The 21000-nt window shown below is 45.3% G+C and overlaps 4 protein-coding genes across 6 annotated transcripts; 2 read left to right on the top strand and 2 right to left on the bottom strand.

The window, feature by feature from the left end:
- Window positions 1-731: 731 nt before the first annotated feature.
- rft1 (RFT1 homolog) lies at window positions 732-4459 on the top strand. Of its 2 annotated transcripts, none has more exons than XM_084704890.1 (10): window positions 732-941; window positions 1117-1202; window positions 1318-1437; window positions 1557-1848; window positions 1932-2066; window positions 2216-2476; window positions 2599-2743; window positions 2880-2985; window positions 3093-3342; window positions 3570-4459. In XM_084704890.1, the coding sequence occupies exons 1-10, from the start codon at window positions 879-881 to the stop codon at window positions 3732-3734; spliced, it is 1623 nt and encodes a 540-aa protein (XP_084561016.1). In that variant the 5' UTR covers window positions 732-878; the 3' UTR covers window positions 3735-4459. The 2 variants fall into 2 exon arrangements, with proteins under 2 accessions (XP_084561016.1, XP_084561017.1); XM_084704891.1 differs by having other exon boundaries at window positions 737-941; window positions 1117-1197.
- A 114-nt stretch (window positions 4460-4573) lies between these two features.
- Window positions 4574-5547, bottom strand: mustn1a (musculoskeletal, embryonic nuclear protein 1a). The gene is made up of 3 exons (XM_084704893.1): window positions 5405-5547; window positions 5171-5291; window positions 4574-4806 (listed from the first exon to the last, which is right to left on the bottom strand). Exons 1-3 carry the CDS (start codon window positions 5411-5413, stop codon window positions 4709-4711), a joined length of 228 nt encoding a protein of 75 aa, XP_084561019.1. The 5' UTR covers window positions 5414-5547; the 3' UTR covers window positions 4574-4708.
- Window positions 5548-6286: 739 nt separating this feature from the next.
- Window positions 6287-11325, bottom strand: ruvbl1 (RuvB-like AAA ATPase 1). Its single transcript, XM_084704892.1, has 11 exons — window positions 11024-11325; window positions 10457-10543; window positions 10201-10333; window positions 9038-9189; window positions 8653-8742; window positions 7752-7901; window positions 7583-7646; window positions 7269-7467; window positions 7086-7188; window positions 6918-7009; window positions 6287-6812 (listed from the first exon to the last, which is right to left on the bottom strand). Exons 1-11 carry the CDS (start codon window positions 11162-11164, stop codon window positions 6653-6655), a joined length of 1371 nt encoding a protein of 456 aa, XP_084561018.1. The 5' UTR covers window positions 11165-11325; the 3' UTR covers window positions 6287-6652.
- Window positions 11326-11647: 322 nt separating this feature from the next.
- On the top strand, window positions 11648-20783 carry eefsec (eukaryotic elongation factor, selenocysteine-tRNA-specific). Of its 2 annotated transcripts, none has more exons than XM_084706415.1 (8): window positions 11648-12255; window positions 13638-13845; window positions 13935-14031; window positions 14460-14624; window positions 15459-16097; window positions 17719-17875; window positions 19847-20076; window positions 20413-20783. In XM_084706415.1, the coding sequence occupies exons 1-7, from the start codon at window positions 11961-11963 to the stop codon at window positions 20026-20028; spliced, it is 1743 nt and encodes a 580-aa protein (XP_084562541.1). In that variant the 5' UTR covers window positions 11648-11960; the 3' UTR covers window positions 20029-20076; window positions 20413-20783. The 2 variants fall into 2 exon arrangements, with proteins under 2 accessions (XP_084562541.1, XP_084562542.1); XM_084706416.1 differs by lacking the exon at window positions 20413-20783 and adding an exon at window positions 13089-13203 and having other exon boundaries at window positions 12135-12255; window positions 19847-20405.
- The last annotated feature ends 217 nt before the right edge of the window (window positions 20784-21000 follow it).

Below are 21000 nucleotides of genomic sequence, written 5' to 3' on the forward strand. Positions count from 1 at the left end.
CACCAACATTCACCTTCTTTCCTACCAATGCATTATTTGACTGAATCATTGCTTCTGGTTATGTCGCATGAAGAACCTTTCTCTGTCAATAAGAAAGATTTGTAAAAATGTGTGGTTTACTGGTTTGTGTGCCATCTAGTGTTAAGTAAATTCAGAAAATTCAGACAGAGCAACTAGAGGTTAGCCAGGTAGACTAGCCTGGCGTTGTGAGTTCACTACACAGTGAATAAAATACAAGCACAGTGGTCTGTCTAGTTAGGTAGGCTATTATATTCCTGTTGTGAAATATCTCATTTATAGACATGTACTATTTGAATGATTTGCGTACTGTTTGCAATGCTAAACATTGGAAAGGGACCTATTGACATGCTGTATAGATATATATGTATATTGATTTGACATGTATATTTTGGTGCGCTTTAATTATGTGCTTTTTTACCGTCTCCATCTTTTACATCTTATAAAAAACAATCATCCCAATGTCTGAAGTCAATTTTTCTGAAATGTCCCGGCACAATAAACTTTTCAATGTAGTTATGGAGCTTTGATGAATTAAATAAGCGTAACTATGACCTAGAGACCTACAAACATATAATGGGGGCCATAATTTTTACATGATCTGCAGCTACGGGTCTCAACTGAATCTTGTGAATCAAAGTATAAGATAAGATCGCCCTCTGGTGGACCATTAGTTTTAGTGTCAATGACGTATAACGGATACGTATAAGATGTGTACGGAAGTGCGGTAAGTGTGTAAGAGACATGAGTGAAAATGTCGGATTTCAAATCCGCGATGTAAAACCCGGGTTTGTTGAGATGACTTGGTGTTTAAACCAGCTTGCCACTTAGCTGTGTCATACAGGACTTTACGCAGGACAATGAAGTCCCAAGACGTGTTGAAGGATGCATCCACTCTCGCTTCATACAATGTATTGCTACAGGTAAACCTAACGTTCTAATTCAATTACTTTAACTTAGTTCTGTCTGACAGTTGATACAAGGTGATATGGTGACAGAAACTACTCTTGAGTCTTGACTGGCATTATCAATGTTCTTAAAAACAATGTAAATATATCTGTATTGTGTTTGTGCTTACATTTCCTTATGATGTTTCAGGTGATGTTTCGTGTGCTCACCTTCTTGCTGAATGCGTTTACCCTTCGTTTTGTTTCCAAAGAACTCATTGGTGTTGTTAATGTAAGGTAAGATGTCACAATGTGTAAACTTACAGCTGCTGTGATTCTGAGATGACTTAACTTACTAAAATACAATACTGTGTGTGTTTGTGTATGTGTTTGTGTGTGTGTTTATGTGTAGGCTAACACTGCTGTACTCAACGCTGGTATTCTTGTCCAGAGAGGCATTCAGGAAAGCATGTCTCAGTGGATCTGGAACAGATCCTAACTGGAGACAGGTCATCAACCTGCTATGGCTGACGTGAGTTTGTGTTACCATGGACTACTGAGGTGTATACCAAAAACAATACCTCAAAAGTTGAACCTTTTTGCTCTGAACTGGTATGTGTACATGTTTTCCATTGTATTTGAATCTCCCAGGTTGCCTTTGGGTGTTCTGTGGGGGTCCCTGCTTGTGTGTGTTTGGCTATGGCTCCTGGAATTGCCAGACCCCCAGGCCATTCCACACTATAGCCCTGCTGTGGGGCTTTTTGCCCTGGCTGCTGTGCAGGAGCTGCTGGCTGAACCGCTCTGGGTCCTGGCTCAAGCACACTTGTTTGTCAGACTGAAGGTGGTGGCAGAAAGCCTGGCGATGATTGCTAAGTGTGTTCTGACAGTGGTTCTGGTGGTATCTGCCCCTCAGTGGGGCCTGTACATCTTCTCTATGGCTCAGGTACAGAGTAGTCTAACACTAGAAGTTGAGTAGAATGTTGTGGATGTGAATTTTGTACTGATCTATCTGCTGTCAACTACTAGCTGGTGTACACAGGGTTCCTTGTCTTGTGCTACTTTGGCTACTTCCTGCATTTTTTGGGCTCTGGTGAAGCTCAAAGGAAGGCCTTCCCCCTTCGCTGCATTGGAGACCTGCTGCCTTCCAGGGTGAATGAAGAGGTAATGTTTTCCACAAGAAAAATGTCACTTTGTTCATGTCATCCAAAATCTTACAGCTTGGGCTGCTTCGTGTTTGTCTTATATGCGTTAAATAGCTACCCAATGTTTGTTTGGTCATACTACTGTGCTGTTTTGGTGTGTGTATGTAGCCGTGGGTGGACTGGACCCTGGCCAGGCTGACGTGGAGCTTCTTTAAGCAGTCCTTCCTGAAGCAGATCCTGACGGAAGGAGAGAGATATGTCATGACCTTCCTGAACGTGCTTAGTTTCGGGGATCAGGGTATATACGACATTGTCAACAACCTGGGCTCCATGGTTGCCCGCTTCATCTTCCTGCCCATTGAGGAGAGCTTCTATGTCTTTTTTGCCAAAGTTCTGGAGCGAGGGCGGGATGTGAAGAGTCAGAAGCAGGTCAGAGTGGTGGAGACTGCCAGTCAGATACATACTTGTGATGTTTCCATTGTGCAGTGCTAGTTCTGACCTTGGTCAGCTTATATCAGATAATATGATCCGACTCACTGATTTGCCTGCAGGAGGATGTTGCTATCGTGGCTGAGGTTCTGGAATATCTTTTAAAGTTGGTGCTTGTGATTGGTCTGATCATCACAGTGTTTGGATATGCCTACTCTGAACTTGCATTGGACATTTATGGGGGCTCCCTGCTCAGCAGTGGAACAGGTAAGATGACAACTTCATACATGTGTGCTACAGAAGGGATTTACTAATGCTTATGAAGTTACACTATGAAGATGTATGTTTCTAGTGGTTTGTGTTGTTGATGGCAGTGTTTGTATGTATTTTTCTGTTGTTGAAGGGCCCAGTCTTTTACGATGTTTCAGCTCATATGTACTTCTGCTCGCTATCAATGGAGTGACTGAGTGCTTTGTCTTTGCTGCCATGAGCCAAGAAGAGGTAGACAGGTAAGAACAAACACAAACAGACATGCATAGGGTTCTGTGATTTCCTACCCAGTATGAGACCCTGATCACTCACACTGTCTGACCCCAACTGGCTGTGTGACCCACAGGTATAACCTGGTGATGCTAGCCCTGTCAGTCTCCTTCCTGGTCTTGTCCTACATGCTGACATGGTGGGCAGGGGGGCTTGGCTTCATCCTGGCCAACTGTTTAAACATGGGCCTCCGTATCCTGCACAGCCTCCTCTACATCCACCGCTACTTCCAGCAGAGCCCCTGGACCCCCCTGCGTGGCCTCTGGCCCTCCCCAGCCCTGCTGCTCACTCTGGCTCTCAGTGCAGCCCTCACTACCCTCTCTGAGGTACCTGCACATATCCTTCTCTCTTTTGCCTCATTGCTGACTTATTTTACTGGTCATTCTCAAGTCTGTCAATATCCTTTCATCTAGCGCTAGTCTTTGTATTTGCCAAAGACAATAGTTACCTTGCGTTGATAAAAACTTTAGACTGATTAACATTGTTTCATATACATTCAGAACGATTCAATTGTATTCCCTTGCTGTCGTCCTCTGTGTGTCTCCTGTTGTAGGGTGCGTTCTGCTGTGATGGAGGGTGGATGCTGAGGCTGGTCCATGTTGCTGTTGGAGCAGGATGTCTTCTGGGTGTTCTTGGCACTGTCCTCCTTACAGAGACTCAACTTGTTCAGTTTGTCAAGACTCAGCTTCTGCCCAGGTACAGAAAGAAGCAGACATAAATCTTCCCTGCAATGGGCAGAACAGACTTCCATCATCCCTTAAAAATGTGTAAGTAAATACTGTAAAGGGTGAAGCAAGAACCGTGCTTTTCTCTTTGAAGCATTTCAAGTATCCAAATGGTCGGTGGATGGCTCTTTGTACAGTACCTTTTATGTTCATATGGCTGTATACCCATGGGTATAGATCCATGTGATTCACTGATTTAGAGTTGGTGGCAAATTGTCAACTTTTCTCATTTCTAAAACAATTTCAACACAATGTTGGATATATTTAGTTGGATACATTGTGCTTAGTAGATGGCATTGAAAATGATTGTTTTGGTTTTCTAACATTTAGGCCTATGTATAATTGTACACATTTGAATGGATTTCCAGCTGCCCTGCTTCCATCATTGTGTACGGCTCTTGTTGCTATTAAATATAAGTAAAAAGAAAAATGTTTTTAGCTTTTAGACATTTTACTAATGTTTTTTGTTATTATTATTTTACTGTTTGGTGCACGATTTTTTTTTCCTGAGGCGTTCAGTTTTGACATTCAGGAATCAGGTATACCATATATGAGACCTGTTTTTGGCCCTGCCATCAAATTGTGCCATTTTATTGGAACGGTCAAACTGGTCTTATACCAGAATTTTGCCAACTGAGGTGTGTGTGTGTATGAGCTGTCAGGATCCCTTGTCTGAAACATCCTGGTCCCAATAAGTAAATTTTTTTATTTGTTTTGAGATTTTGTTGTTGTTGCAAAGGTCCCTGCTTGTTAGTCTTTTTCAAAAAGGAAAACATAATTTATTTTAGTTTATCGTCAATGGAGCCGTTCATCAAGATCTACTGTACGCTGATTACAGTTTATTTTTTATTAGACCATCACAGTTATATCACATTAATCCAGGTCTCAAGGTGAACAGTACGAGTGGCTAGTTTGTACAGACCGAGAAGCAAGTGATCATTCTAAACATGATCCCAGAAGGGTTCTTCTACTTCCGGATTGGTCGAGTGGGTGGTTTGTTGAAGGCAGTCTCTGCCCCTGACCTCACTCCACTGAACACTGACGGGGCAGCCTTCCCAACACGCTCTGGAACGGCCCACACAATAAGAACCATCAGCCTCGCACAGTAAATCAGGCAGAAACCCAAAGAGCTATGTAAGACACTGGTTATGTACAGTATAAACAGTGATTCATCATGCAGGAGGTGAGAGATGGGGGGCACTTTGTTTGACAGAGCTCTGAGAATCATCCCCCTCATCTCTCAACTATCCCGAGTTCTGTATATGGAATGGAAACTTCAGTTTTATAAGTCTCACTTTGTAGAGCATTGTATACATACATTACGTATTTGTCAGCAGAGCTTTTCCTAAATGAAAATGATGAGACCCATTCACACAAGACTAATCCCTAGACTTCAATGCCATGTTGAGAACATAGGCTCAGTACTTACCACACTCTTCCATCACTTCAAAGGTCTTGCTCTTCACCTCCACTTTGAGACCGAGCTTATCCTTTGCTTCAACGAGATCTTCCTCTCTTACCTCTGGTCGGCTCTGCTCTCCCTCGTCAGGCTGAAATTCACAGCAGAGATGGTAAAATATCAAAAGATATATTGTGTTGCCCCAGTAGTTTCAGTTTCCTACAAACCAAGCTTTTACCATCTGCCAAACTGTAGTATTCTCACCTGAGACATGCTGGCTGTCAAGTTGTTGTAGAGGTTGTGGTCCAAAGTCTTTCCCTGTCTTAACTTTCCTAGTGCTGCTCTGCCTAGTCCAATCCGACAAACTAGAGCAATCCGCCCAGGCTATAAATCTCTAGAGGACTATAATTCTATTGCAGGCCCAAAGGATGACTCAGTCTTGGGCTCCTCCCCTATTTCTCTGGTTCTATTTGTTCTCAGGGTGTTCCATTCTCTTCTGTCATTTAAGAATGACGTGATCTCCTGCAGCTGGAAGTTACATTACTCCCAAGTATTTAGACAGAAAAAATCTAGGATTTTAGTTGTAGTAAAAAATCCCCTTTCCTTCCTATGTTGCATTGTCTTTTTATCAGCCTTATCTGTAAATGTCAAACTCGACAAATGTAATAAAAACATTTATAGTTTCAAAGACGACCGCTTCTCAACTGTCAAATACCGCTACAGCAAAACAAATGAAAGGTTAGATTTTTTTGTTTGCGTTACAGACTTTAAATTAGGAGTTACATGGTCATCTTTTTTCTACTCCATGACCTACTCGTGTGTTTCATCAGAGATGGGAAGTACAATTCTACTACAATGCTTTAAGTAGATTTTTGGGGTATCAGTCCAAATATGTCAGAGCTCATAATTCTGTACTTTAACTTGAGTGAAAAAGTGTAGTCAGCACTCTGTTTAAACATGAGTATATGTGATCCTACTTGAATGAATGGTGTGTACTTTGCCATCTGTGTCTCATCAAGGGAAAAATCAAATAAACCAAGCACCTTTAATCTAGCTATGAGTCATAGGGACATCCGAGTCTCACATTCCACAAACCAGTTATTACCTCTTGGATGCACATATAACAAATACTCAAGATTACAAATGTAAAAAATGCTCTCTTTACTCATCTTACACAAAACAAGTATATGTATAACACCAACATTTTGCAGTTTAATCTCTTGACAGTAATGCAAGTCTAAGTAGTACAGTAATACAAAGTGAAGTTTAACAATGTGTTTTATGGCAGCCCACATGTAATATCTTGGATGCGTCAAATTATATTCCAATATTGAACAATTTACGTCAACATAGCACAGCTGGGAGAACTTACCAACTGGCATTCTACACAAATGAATGGGAGAACAAATCTAAATCATATGGAAATAATGGGTACCAAAGGGAAGGCTATTCATTTTAAATAAATGTCAACTAGTGAGCAGTAAGAACATGCCACTGAAGAGATTCCACAGGTCATTTCATATATTTATGCTGCTGGTCCTGGAGGATCTTTGCAGAGGACTTGGCATCATAGAAGAGCTCATTGATCTCCTCAATCTGCTCCCTCTCCACACCTTCCTTACCCTGAACACGGCCCAGAAGATTGGCAGGGGTCATCAGCTGCACTGCATACCTGGGACACGAGAGGTCAGAGGTCAGTACGCACACACAACTGTGCGACATGCATGCATACACAGGACACACACACAAGTAACATGTAGGTCTGCATCAGATATACCTGAGGGTGGTCTTGTTGCCGATCTCTGCCAAGTGGCTGAGTGCTTCATCGCTGATATTAATCCCCTCAGTTTGAGCACGGATCTTGATGATCTACAGAAAAAGAAATCAAAATGATGTCCAAATAATATGCCGACACTGTAAACCCAGCAATGTGACACACACACACCTGTTTCATCTCCTGCAGGGTGTAAAGCATGGTACGGATGATCATAACTCTGTCCAACAGGTCCAGAGGAATCCCATGAGGAGAACTGATGTCTTCTGTTCCCCTGAACACCAATCAGAAAAGAGACAGTCAAATACAGCCAAATACAATGACTCAATGATTTGTCTCCATGACAACACATACCTTATGAGGCAGTTGCCCCTGTTGGATGCAAAGACTACAATGGGGGCGATGGTGCTCTCGAGGGCTCGGTGGAGGTAGGTGAAACACTCGATGTCAAGCATGTGGACCTCGTCTACAAACAGCACCCCAGGGACCAGCTCAGCCACCCCCTGGTCGATGTACCGGTTCACCACCTTGTTGATCTCAGTACGGAGCTTATCTGGGAGGAGAGAGACAATCAGGCGCCAGGATCAAGTCAGGAAACCAATTGTCGTTACGTGGCAGAGTCCTGTGGTGTGATATTAGACAGACGCTAAGTTAAAAAAGGCCTTTACCTGTGATTTCTGTCTTCTTGGGCTTCATCAGCTGTCCCATCATGGACAAGATGTCCTGGCCTCCCTGAGGAAACAATTTAAATAACTATATGCGTGTATGAAACTATAGAAAAATGGATGTTTGCATTAAAAGCCCAGGTGAGGTCGAGGCATGCCAGTGGATGTGTACCTGGGGTCGAGCGTTTGCAATGTCCAGGTCATGTAAAGTAACATCTTGAATGATCTCTTTCTTCTTGTGTACGTCGCCTTTGGGCAGCGGTACATACTCCTCTGCCTCAAGGTCAAACTCGGTAGCGAAGGTGTCACAACGACCTTGTCTCTGTACTCACACGAGAGGGAGGAAAGGGTTAAAAAGACCACAGAGATGTCAACTACCATCCTGTCAGGAAAAATGATGGCGGTCTGATAACTTTGGAATGGGACAAAAAAAAGGGAAGGGGGAGGGAGGGAGGGAGGGAGAGCAGGTGTGTTAGTACAGTCTGTGCCAGCTGAAGCAGGACGAGAGGGCAAGGGGCAGAGGGATGAAAGAGTGTGTGAAGGGGGCTCCTTAGGGGGGCTGTCAACAGCAACAAATGTAGCCCCACTGCCCCTCTAAGCCCACCTGCACTGAATAAAGCAGCCCTCGACACACGGTCAACACAGGCCACGAGGCCCTGTGCTGGAAGAGAGGGATTGAAGGGAGGGGGGAGAGATGGAAAGATAAAGGGGGAATAGGGAGGCGCTGTGGAGGGCTGCAGGAATGAGGGAGCGTACAGTAGAAAGATGAAACACAGCCGTCACGGAGGGCTGATGGAGATGAAACAGAGCTGGTACGAAGGACTGAGAAGGACAGGCACAGGACAAAGAACTTGTTATCTGAAAAGTGTACTGGAACTTCAATGACAGAATCTGGAAGAGTACCCAGTCCATATGCCTATGCCCACATAATGCAACTAGAGTTCCTAAGCTATTTTTCTATGTCAGTGTGTGTGTGTTTGTGTGTGTGTGTATCACAAAGACGTACATAGTTGCATCTTTGAATGTGTGTGTGACAGTGGGTTGTGTAATGGCTTGCAGAAGTGCAGGGGTACCTTGACAGCTCCGCTGTTGGCCTCTATGTAGATGACATCTCCCACCTCCACTCGCTCCTTCTGGAGGCTCTCATAGATACTGGGATCCAGCTACAGAACACCATTAGGGCTGGGTTATTGGCAAGGACCTCAGGATATCATATGCATCTCCATACATTGGGTCACAAAATTATATTACTAATATAATATTATTGTATTATTAATTATATATATGCACAATACTATACAAAATATTGATGCAATATTGCAAAACTACTGTATAAAAATACTACAGTGATACTGAGCTAAACTGGGTATTGTATGACAAGATTGGTTTAACCAGTCGGCCTACATTTATGCTTCAACCCTCACTTAATGATGACGACTGTATATGCCCCAGACTGACCTTGAGTTGCTTAGTGCCCTTGCCCGTCTTCAGGCCAATGATGACGTGGCTGATGGTCTTTCCGTAGCCTCCCATTGGGTTCTCTGTCTCACAGGGGGTCAGCTCCGTCACTTCGCCCTCATATACCTCCTTGGTCTCCTTGATACGCAGGCCTACAGGAGGCCATTGCACACACATGATAGCATATATACATTTACTATAATATGCATTCTCTATGCAACATGACCACACGGTAGCTCTTGTTTTGGATACTCTTGCCTCTGAGTATGAGTGGGCCACAGGTGGTGTGTCAGGCCCAGTCCTGGTCTGGTGGGGGGTGAGTCATGCTCTAGAGGGGGAGGTTGTCATTCAGGCTGCTCTTATCAGACGGCGTGTTGACATCCTGAGAATGTACCCCCCTCCCTCCCTCTAACACGCACCTATTCTCTCCTGGGGGCGGGGCAAGAGTGTTGATGACCAACCCTCTGTCAACCCAAGCTCCATTTCCTACCCTATGACAGGTCATGTCAACATCCAGACAAACTCATTCTCCCCCACTCAAGCCTTCCTTCCCAGTGTCAGCACTGACACTCAAATCTCCTTTTACAGCTTAATTTTTTTCTTCTTCAGTTTTTGACTTCATTATGTCCGGTTTCAGCCAATAACTCATTTTGGTGCATCCCAAATTAAAATATTGCAAATTTGAATGATCTCCATGCAGCCCATGTTCCCTGTGTGTGAGAACAGAGTCTCACCTATCGCTCTCCTGAACAGAGTCTCACCTATCGCTCTCCTGAACAGTCTCACCTATCGCTCTCCTGAACAGAGTCTCACCTATCGCTCTCCTGAACAGTCTCACCTATCGCTCTCCTGAACAGTCTCACCTATCGCTCTCCTGAACAGTCTCACCTATCGCTCTCCTGAACAGTCTCACCTATCGCTCTCCTGAACAGTCTCACCTATCGCTCTCCTGAACAGTCTCACCTATCGCTCTCCTGAACAGTCTCACCTATCGCTCTCCTGAACAGTCTCACCTATCGCTCTCCTGAACAGTCTCACCTATCGCTCTCCTGAACAGTCTCACCTATCGCTCTCCTGAACAGTCTCACCTATCGCTCTCCTGAACAGTCTCACTTATCGCTCTCCTGAACAGTCTCACCTATCGCTCTCCTGAACAGTCTCACCTATCGCTCTCCTGAAGTTCTCCATCAGCACCTCCGTTTTCTTGATCTCAGAAGAGTAAACCTCACTTCCAACCATGGGGCAGAAAGGCACCTTGTTACCCAGCTCCTGTGCCATGGCCAAGGCCATTGCTGTCTGCAATGGGGAGAGTGGGGTTAAGTATTGGGGGAGAAGGTCACGTTAAAAAAAATGCATGTGAGAATCAGGGAACAAACGAGGGACATTGTGAGCAATGAATAATCTGATCCTGCGCATTACCTTTCCTGTTCCAGGTGGCCCAGCGAGCAACACTGCCCTGCCTGCCATCTTCTTTGAGCGGATCAGTTCCACAATAATACCGCAAGCCTGGTGGCAAAGTGATGATATTAGAATTACCGCTACGACAGTAAGCAAGAACTGCATAGAATAGTTTACCATATAAAGCTAACGAATAACTAACTGTTGACGTTGGTAACAGCTCTAGTGATGACACAAACTGAAATAAATTAAGGCACATATGTATAGGGATAAAGGACTACAACTAGGGTTGTCAAATTGCGGTAATTTTCGAAGTTGGAAACTGCACATGCTCAATTGCAGATTAGCCTATAACAGGGAACCTAATTGTTGTTGGGGGGGGGGGGGGGGACATTAGTTTGCATGGCTTCTGCAGAGCTTGATAACGAGCCATTAATTTGAATCAGGTGTGATGGAACAGGGAAAAACATGCAGGACCGAGGGCCCTGAGGACCAGGGTTGAAGACCACTGAACTAGATGATAGCAAACGTTTAACTGATTAGTAGTTCCTAAATTCCCATGGCTAGAGCTAGCTACAGTAGCGTTACCTCTCTCGCCGTCTCCTGTCCCACAAGACCTGACGCACTCTGCTTAGCATTGCCGGCCTCGTCTAATCCGAGTCCCTTCACATGACTGTGAGACGCAATGCGCTGAGTTTTCGTGGTGCTTTTCACCTCCTCGATTTTCATGACTTTTCTGAATGTCTATCAACAGAAAGCAGTAGAGATAAATATCTTGTACTCAATTGTTCTCCACCGTTGGAATCTGCACTGAAACTCAAAACTTGTTTGTCGTCATGTGCCTTGTTTGTCGAATTGTGTTGCCATGTGAGTAACGAATACGAAGGAAAACCATAGGAAGTACCGCCTTACTTTTGGTTATAGTCTCAACTATTGGCCAGTTTATACCCGGTTCATAAAACCATTGGCTAGAAACGAAGTCATTTTGTGACGATAAACCCGCCTGTTTTACTCTATTTCCGTACGTGTTCACGTTTCTTTGACGGTAAGGAAACTGGCCAATTTAATAAAGAGGTACAATGTTCCTAAGTAAATATAAATGTCCGAAGTATGTATTCTCTGGTGTTTATATGAATATGGTATGGTCATCACTTAACCTTTTGAACTATTGCAAGTTTTATTTACTATTTTATTTGCATTTCTAAACCTTTTTTGTATGATTTAAACCTGTGTTTATGGCACTGATAAAATAGAACTACTGTTCCGAGCAGAGGACCGTTTTGACTGATACTCGGCCGTGAGGAAGAACAGTTGACAGGAGGAAAGTTCCTCCATACAATCAACAAAACCAAAAGCTCTTCAAACTAAGATACAATTTCAGTGAACCAATTTTGGAAAGCTATTTCAGCAATTGTATGTAATTTAGGCATTACGAAAAGAGAGCTTGTCTAGCCATTGTGTCAGTGACTAATAGTTTAGGGTTCAAGGATCAGGTAGACAGTCAAGCCAAAATTGCGACAGCAGTATGACAGACGTCACTTGTTGTAAAACCACCAAAACGCTGAATTTCAATGTAGGGGTTCTTGGACATGTTGACAGCGGCAAGACCTCACTTGCCAGGTCGCTCAGTAGCACAGCATCAACGGCTGCCTTTGATAAAAACCCGCAGTCCCGAGAGAGGGGCATCACTTTGGACCTCGGATTCTCCTCTTTTACTGTGGACCTCCCGGACCATTTAGGGGAAAGCGCCTATGAAAGCTTACAGTTTACTTTAGTGGACTGTCCTGGACATGCGTCTTTAATTCGCACCATCATTGGAGGTAAGATATGACGTACCTTCTGTTCATGATAAAAGTTCCTGGAGAGAATGGTCTTATCCTTTCTGCATGATGCCACTAGTCTGTGATTTAATACATAGAAGGACCATGTATCTGCCAGCCAAGTGCACTGTTACAGGTCATCCTATTGTTGGTTTTAACTTATCTATAGTGTCAGATGGGTGGTACAGGTTGTTGTTTCTGCACTGCATGTGGTTTTATCTTCAAATGAGAAAAGCAACACAGTAAAGTTCAGTGCCAAGCCCATCCAGCAGGAGGAGACTCCTTACTACAGGATCAGTCTTCTACACACCCCACTTACCACAAGTGACCGTTACACTGAAAGGACAGATGCTATGATTTTATATATTACTTATTCATACTATACATACGAACATATGAATAGACTGTTTTAAGCATATTAGATCACAGAGCCCTACTGACATGTTCTTGTCCTCTGTCATGCCAGTATCATGCTTCTCCTCACTCCCCATATTGTTTTTTCTAACTTTAAGTATCTAAAGCTGCAGTAACAAATGCATCTCAGAAATGCTTATTTTCTTTGGTCGCTGTATGTGTGTGATCCGATTAGCAGTTTACTTTAGATTCAGTTGTCTGTCTGACAGTCAGGAACTGACTAACAAGGATCCTGTGGTTGGGGGTAGGAAGGACTTCACCTACGCACCAACAATATGCATTGTACAGTAAAAGGGTTATTGTCAACTCGACAGTTGTTGCTATAGGCAGAAACCAGAGTGGATGGCACATGCTGTAGATTAGGGTGGAAGGATGGTGTGGGGAGTCCGTTTTTAATAAACTTCCTCTCTTGTCCCAAGTGGGGAAAACACAGGAAAGAGAAAGAGCCAAAGAGAGGGACTGAAAAGAGGGGAGCACAGGAAAGAAAGACTGCCAAAGTGAGGGAAAGAAAAGAGGGAGAGGAAAGACAACCAAGTGAGCCCGAGCTCTGGTTTCAGCCCTCTAGCTCAGCTCTCTCTCTCTCTCTCTCTCTCTCTCTCTCTCTCTCTCTCTCTCTCTCTCTCTCTCTCTCTCTCTCTCTCTCTCTCTCTCTCTCTCTCTCTCTCTCTCTCTCTCTCTCTCTCTCTCTCTCTCTCTCTCTCTCTCTCTCGCTCCATTTGGAAACCTCCCACCATTGCTTGAACTTTTTCTCCTGTTATTCTTGGTTGTCTATCTATTTTCTGTTTTTGGCCATTGGTCTAGAATCTACACAGTTCTGACATACAGTGTAACCTCCAAGAAAAGTTCAGCCTACTTGGGATGCACAAAAATCCCGTTTAGCTTTTACAGCTCTTCTTGGGTTCGAAAGCCGGTTACAGGATAGTGATGGGGCATCTTTGTGGTGTCTGATTTTGTATTCTTGTTTTAAGGGGCCCAGATTATTGACCTGATGATGCTGGTGGTGGATGTGGTGAAGGGAGTCCAGACTCAGACAGCAGAGTGCCTGCTTGTTGGCGAGCTCACCTGCCCTAGAATGGTGGTCATCCTCAACAAGACTGACCTTCTGCCCCCCAACAAGAGACAGGGCGCCATCGAAAAGATGACCAAGAGACTTCACAAGACCTTGGAGAACACAAGGTAGATTACAGAACAGATAATAATACACATTGGATACACATTGGACATACACACTGTAGGCTAATTCCAACACTTTCCCTGTTGAGCAGTTTCAAAGACTGTCCAGTAATCGCTGTGGCAGCAAGGCCTGGAGGTCCTGAGGCAGCAGACACAGATGAGCCCCAGGGTATCTCTGAGCTCATACAGGTAAGGACCCAAGGAGGGGGCCCCAAAATACTCCTGGATTATTTTTCTCCTTGCTCTGTCTAAAGATATAGAACAACCCATGATAAGGAGGTATATGGATGTGTTTTACGAGCAAATATGTGTTATTCAGACAGGACAGAGGAAGGTTAGTTTTACTTTATGGCGGCATAGAAGTATACCACATCAGGGGGTCCTACTGACAAATACAGAAAAAACAAGAGACACATTGTCAGACAGGATTTATGAAGCCACAGGATAGACTCAACACTAGATATGGTTCTGGTTAGGACTGGCCTGTGTGTGTGTTAGAATCACACATAGGCCCACAGTGACCTTACAATGTTATGACAGCAGTTTTTACTTTTCTTGTTGTTGCTGTGTGTGTGCGCTCGTTTGTGTGTGTGTGTGTGCGTGCGTGTATGTCCTAGTTGCTGAAGAGCCAGACATACCTCCCTCAAAGAGACCCAGAGGGGGCCCTGCTCATGGCTGTGGACCACTGTTTCTCCATCCGAGGTCAGGGGACGGTTCTGACTGGAACCATCCTGCAGGGGGCGCTGGCTGTCAATGACACTGTGGAGATCCCAGCACTCAAGGTACAGCCTCAGATAAGGCTCTCACAATGCCACGCATGCCCACAGATCAATGATTCTCGACTACTATTACCAAGGAATTGTGATCTTGCGGGCCAGTATGTTGAGAAGCACTGAGTATAGAGAGTATCAGTTTAGAGGGTCACATTGCACCCTGATGGATTCTTAGTATTGGAAGAAAATGGGTTGGAAAATCCAAAGTTGACTGGAAATGGATGGATGGATAGAGAAAGAGAGGAGGAGGAAAACAAGGAGGATGGATGGTTCTGCAGGACAGGAGGATGTGTCTGTGTTTGCTTACAAAGGCAGGCTAGAGGAACTGGGGTGGAGGAATGGAGGAAATGGGATGAAAGCGTGGGGGAAATGGGTGGTTTGGCAGTACAGGAGTTGGCTAATTTACAACAGGTGAAGTCAGTCAGTCGACCAACACTTGCAGCCCAGGTCACTGTAAATATATACACTCTTATTGAGGCATGGGAGCTTTTTACAACACGTCGTAATTAGACTAGCAGCCACTTGGTGGCAGCATTAGGCTGATCTGATGTCATAGCTTTGTGATGTTGGGTTTTTATGGAAGGTTTTGTATATAACGGCGCTACAGAATTCATCCACTGCCATAAATGACAATAAGGATGTAATTCTTGTCATAATTGTCTTTTATTTTAAGTATTGACATCTGAATGATTCCATGGTGCAGCTTAACATAGCATGTGTGTAAAGTATTATGAAGCGTTTTCTTTGTCAAGGATCAGTTTAATGAAATACCTAATCACCCAGTTGTGGATGTGTGAGTCCTGGCTTGAAGATCCCTGCTCTGTGCTCCACTCTGCTCTCCAGGTGACGAAGAAAGTCAAGTCCATCCAAATGTTCAGGAAGCCTGTGTCTGCAGCTATGCAGGGCGACCGGGTGGGGGTGTGTGTGACCCAGTTTGACCCCAAACTCTTGGAGCGGGGGGTGGTGTGCACCCCGGGCTCCCTGCACACCATCCACGCTGCCCTCATCTCAGTCAGAAAGATCGGCTACTACAAAGGCCCCCTCGCTTCCCGTGCCAAGTTCCACATCACCGTGGGCCATGAGACCGTCATGGCCAGGGTCACCTTCTTCGGCCTCCCCCCCGGTCAGACCCCCGCCGTGCCCTCCGCCCCTCAGCTGGAGCCTGTCGCCCTGGACACACCCTTCTCCTTTGACAGAGACTACTTCCACCAGGAAGAATACATAATTGGCCAGGGGGAGGCGGGAGGGGTGAAGTCAGACCCAGAACAGTGGGCCCTGCTGGAGTTTGAGCGTCCGGTCACATGCCCGTCTCTCTGCTTGGTCATTGGTTCTAAGCTGGACACAGACATCCATGCCAACGCATGTCGACTGGCCTTCCAGGGGAGACTGTTGGAGGGCTTTGAGGAGAAGGGCTATGCTGAGACCACGCTGCCCCGCCTGCGCATCTACAAGACCAAACAGAAGGAGGGCCAGGTGGAGAGGGTGAGTCTGAGGAACACACAGACATCCACTTCCAATACAATTGAATTAAACTATCGTGGTCGAATCACACTCTATGGAGTCTAAACTGAATTTTAGTTTGGACTTGAGTTTTCTTGTACAGTAACTGGTCTGATGGTGTGCCAGTCCCACAATCTTGCCCTTGATCCTGTGATTGTGTCACACCTCTGCCCTCTCTTTCACCCCACACACACACACACACTTTCTCATTGTCTGTGGTTCTTCTTGTTTGGATGTTTCTCATCGCAGTGGCAGTGAAGCATGTTGCTGGGACTGAGCTTCTTTTGTACACACACACACACACACAGGCCAGGCTGTGTGTGGGGGCGGTATGCAAGGCCTTAGCGTGTGCTGGGTGCCGTGTGCTGTGACACGCACGCACGCGGCGTCCTGACGCCAGAGCGCCCGTCTGGCTGTCAGCTGCTGGCGCTGTTTAGACACACCTGACTGGCACAGTAATACCCACATGGCCCTCTGCATTCCCCCACCCAGTCCTCCACCCTGATCTCTGTACACTCATTCTCTCTCTTGCTCTCCTTTTGGTGTTTGAACTCCTTTGTTTAGTCTAAGCTTGAGTCCCACTCTTCCTCTCACAGGGATCACAGCAGGGTTGTACAGGTCAAGGGTTACTTGTGAAGTGTTGCTTGTCTCATACAGCCTGAGTTATTGACCCTGGTGTTGACCTTGCGCTGTGTGTGAGGTCAGACTGGGGTCGTGTAGGTACCACCACGTTCACAACCTGCAGGAATGCAGCAGAACACTCCTCTGCTTAACCTGGATGCACAACACTTGTCTAGAACTAGTCTCACTGTACTGTAATCTGTACATAGATTTGACCAAACCTTGACTATTCAGCCCTGCCCAGAACCAGGAAGTCCGGTTCCTTCTCCCACATACCAGCCGTCTCTATGATGTGACTCCATAACTGTCTCCTGCTGTGTCTAACATGTGTAGGAACTTGTGCCTGTAGCTTATCAGCAGTCGTGCATCAGTGGAGTTGGAACAGAATGTCATAGAAAGAGTATGAGAGAGAGAGAGAGAGAGAGAGAGAGAGGGAGAGGGTTTGAAAAAGAAAAGGAACAAGCATAGAGAGAGACAGAGATAGAGAGACAGATTGGTGCCCTCCCATTATCAGATCAGTGAGAGTCTCAGTGATGGAAAGATTATTACAAATACAAACAAACAAAACAAAAATGCAAGGAGACGAATGTAACGGAAAGACAGACAGACAGACTTCAGGGCTCTCGTTGGTTTGGCCCAGGGGTGATGGAGGTGATGCAGGGACCTGGGTTGGCCCAGGGGTGATGGTGGTGATGCAGGCTGGGAGCTGCTCTTCTTCCTCCTTGTATCTTGGCGACAGAGTCAGAACAAATGTGAGCTCTGGTAGATCAGAGGCTGTAATTAATTAGTAATAAACTATTACCGGTAAGATAAAAAAGAAACACTGACATTGACACATTGACCCCACTGTGCTGAATGAAGATTGCACTGCCTGCAAGGCCTATTGTTTAATAATATGACATGCTCCTAATATTATCTGTTTGTATGTTCTGTTTAACTTATCATCTGCAGCCAAGTCAACCACTTATGTTTCCCTGGTCAGGTGACTGATGACTACACTGTGATTGGTCGAAACCTGTTCAAGAAGGAGACCAACCTGCAGATGTTTGTGGGGTTAAAGGTCAAGCTGTCAACGGGTGAGGCCGGTGTCATCGAGGGTGGCTTTGGACAGAGTGGAAAGTTTAAGATCCGGGTACCAGGTAAGGAGGCATGTAGGTGGCTGTGGATATAGTCTATGGACCTGTGTTCTCTTCATTTAGTTTTGTGCTATTTTGCTATGTTTCTCTTTTTTTTTTCTTCCTGCCCCTCTCTTCCTGGGTTTTTGAGGCTCTGTGGTCATTGAGTGAGGATGTGGTAAGGCTGGTGGGCTCAGAATCCCAAGCTGCATTCCCAGAATTCCTCTGGGGGTTGCCTAGGTTCCGGGGGAAGTCTGTTCTTTGTTTGTTTTACCTTCTGTCAGCCCGACCCTCGGATCCACACCGGGCGGGAAGAGAAAACAAAAACATTTTGAAAGAGAACCATACCTACATCCTCCTAACACGTACTGAAGGCATCCTGTCAGCCCGACTGAAACAGTCCCACATAGACCTAAACTGTCCGTTCATACACCCAGACTTTGTCTTTTCTTTATCTCTTCTTCTACACCTCTCTCACTTTCTCCATCCATCTATCCCTGTCCCTCCCTCTCTCTCTCTCTGTCTCTGTCTGTCTGTCTGTCTGTCTGTCTGTCTCTCTCTCTCTCTTTTCTGTCTCTCTGTCACTCCTCTCATTCTCCTTCAGGGCACATAACCAAAGATGGAGAGAGAGTATTTAGGGCTTAAAATGAAAGCCCTCTTCAACCTCAGCCCCCTTACACAACCCCCCCCCCCCCCCCCCCGACCTCAGACTCATCCCCACAGCCCTGAGGGCCAGCTGCCTGGCACCGGCCTGTGTCTGAGCTGATAGAAGGACGAATAGGGCCAAGAAAAGGAGAGAATCTTATAGAATTCTATACTTTATTCTTCATTACATTTTTACATTTTGTGCTACGTGGACGGTTCTTTTCTTCTAGCAAACATCAATGCTACAAAAGATGACAGTTCTATTGCACTGTACATCAGCCGTGTTCATCAGTTTTTTAATGAAAGCGAAAACTGCCATAGTTAAGATAAGCAGTATACTCTGCTTCTGTGTGTGTGTGTGTGTGTGTGTTAAAGAATAATGGGGTAGGACAAGCAGATCAGAGATATCAGTCAAGGCTTTCTTTCTGTCCAGTAACCATAACAACCCTCAGAGTGCATAACCATAATAACCAGCTGGCTGGCGCCGTGATGTGACGCTGGTAGGTGAGGTTAGACAATATGGCAGGTTGTGCAGGAAAGATTTCTCACCTCCACGTGAACGTGACCACAAGCAAACAACACAAACAGACACACACGCACACAGGAGGAATGATATGTTGGCAGGGCCAGAGGTATCTGTGGCATGATTCTAAGTGCCTGAAGACAGACTGACACCAGTGCAGTGGAAAGGTCAGAGACACCAAGGCAGCAGCACATCCACCTACACACAGCACAGCACAGCACAACACAGCACAGCACAACACAGCACAACACAGCACAACACAGCACAACACAGCACAGCACAGCACAACACAACACAACACAGCACAGCACAGCACAGCACCCAGCGACCAGGATCCTCCCATAGAACTGAGATAGTGGACCAGGTTGTGGTGCGTGAAAGCAGATTAGGAGAGGGTGGTGGTGAGCCAGCGACAGGGGGAAGGGACAGGAGACTGGACCTAAGTGTCAGGACAAGACCGTGACAGCTTACTAGAACCATGAGGCTAGACTGTGGCTATCAGTAGCAGGATCATGAGGGCAGTGGTTCAGTTACGGGTCGTCAGGCCAAACAGGCTCCATCTCCCTTACTCACCCCCCCCCCCCCCTGATGCCCAGAGGAGAAGAGTACTGTCTGCTGTCAGATCTGAGCACTATAAACTCAGAGCTGGTACTCATGATGTATAGCACTGGCCAACAGTGAGGACGGGCCAGCTCTACGGGACAGATGTATTGAAAGATTGCATAGGATGCTGCAAGAAAAATATTCTAATATAATAGCTCAATGGTTCATCTTCATTTCTATTCCATGTAATGTTCTTCCTCTGTGTGCCTGTGTCCTGTCCTCAGAGGGTTTAAGCCCAGAGACCAAACAACTCCTGTCTTCCTCCTCTAAGAAGAAAGGAAAGGGCGGGGCAAAAGGGGAGCCGGTCAAAGAGGAGGAGCCAAAGACAGACTCTCAACCTATCAGCATCCATCTCACTTTCAAAAGATATGTCTTTGACCCCCATAAGAAAATGGTCCAGTCCTGATCTATAGAGCACAGGGCCATAGGATTAAACCACTGTACACAGTGCTGGGTAAGAGAGAAGGGGGATAACTGTATGAACACATCTCCCAATCAGAAAGACATGGAGCTGTAGTTTGAATGTTCTGTTTAGTGTTGAGATGCCTAAGCACAGAAATTGTGTTTCTTTGAGAGCCCAGTTATAGTTGAGGTCATAGCAAAAAAAATATTACACACAACATTTTGTCAAACTTAGAAATTGAGTCAAATTTCTAATGTGTTAAATTTCCATAGAATATCGTGACTTTAGATACAGTTCTGTTCAATATCTTTGATCCTGACCTGCTCTTTTCTTCCACCCTGTCCAATATTCCCCCCCCCCCCTCTCTCTCTCTCTCTCTCTCTTTAGTTATTTTTGTCTCTCTGCATTTCTTTATTTCAACTGTGCCTTCACTTGCGTGACCACATCAGAATGCATTGCCAAAGTAATCATCCATTTCCACTAATGTAACACCCGCTGAGTTTAGCGCTCTCCTTCCTCATCGTGCTCTCCATCTGGGGGTGAAAGGTCACTGTTCCCTGGGTTGGGTTTGGACACGTCCCTCCACTGCTCTCATGTGATTCCATTTTTATGTCTAAGTTTAATTACATTTTCTTTTGGCAAGACTCTGGCCAGGCTTTGTTTTACTCTGATTGCCAGCTGGAATGAGAGAAGTTACTCTAAGTTTCCAATTGAATAATGTAAGAGAGGCAAAATAAAGCAAATGGATTCTGAAAGTATTCTCTGGCTGTGTGTCTCTGTGTGCGTGTGTGTGTGTGTGTGTGTGTGTGTGTGCGCGCGCGCCTGTGTGTGTGTGCTTAAGGACGCACCATGTTAAGTGTTGTTTCTCCCAGCCAGTCATGAAGACGCTGCTGAGTGAGATGTGCAGTCACTAGTCTAGCTAGCTGAAAGCACGCTGGTGTAATATGACTGGACTTATTGTGCATCTTTTCTAGT

The sequence above is a fragment of the Hypomesus nipponensis genome, chromosome 9 (genome assembly GCF_054491055.1).
Source record: "Hypomesus nipponensis isolate SF chromosome 9, ASM5449105v1, whole genome shotgun sequence".
NCBI lineage: Eukaryota > Metazoa > Chordata > Actinopteri > Osmeriformes > Osmeridae > Hypomesus > Hypomesus nipponensis.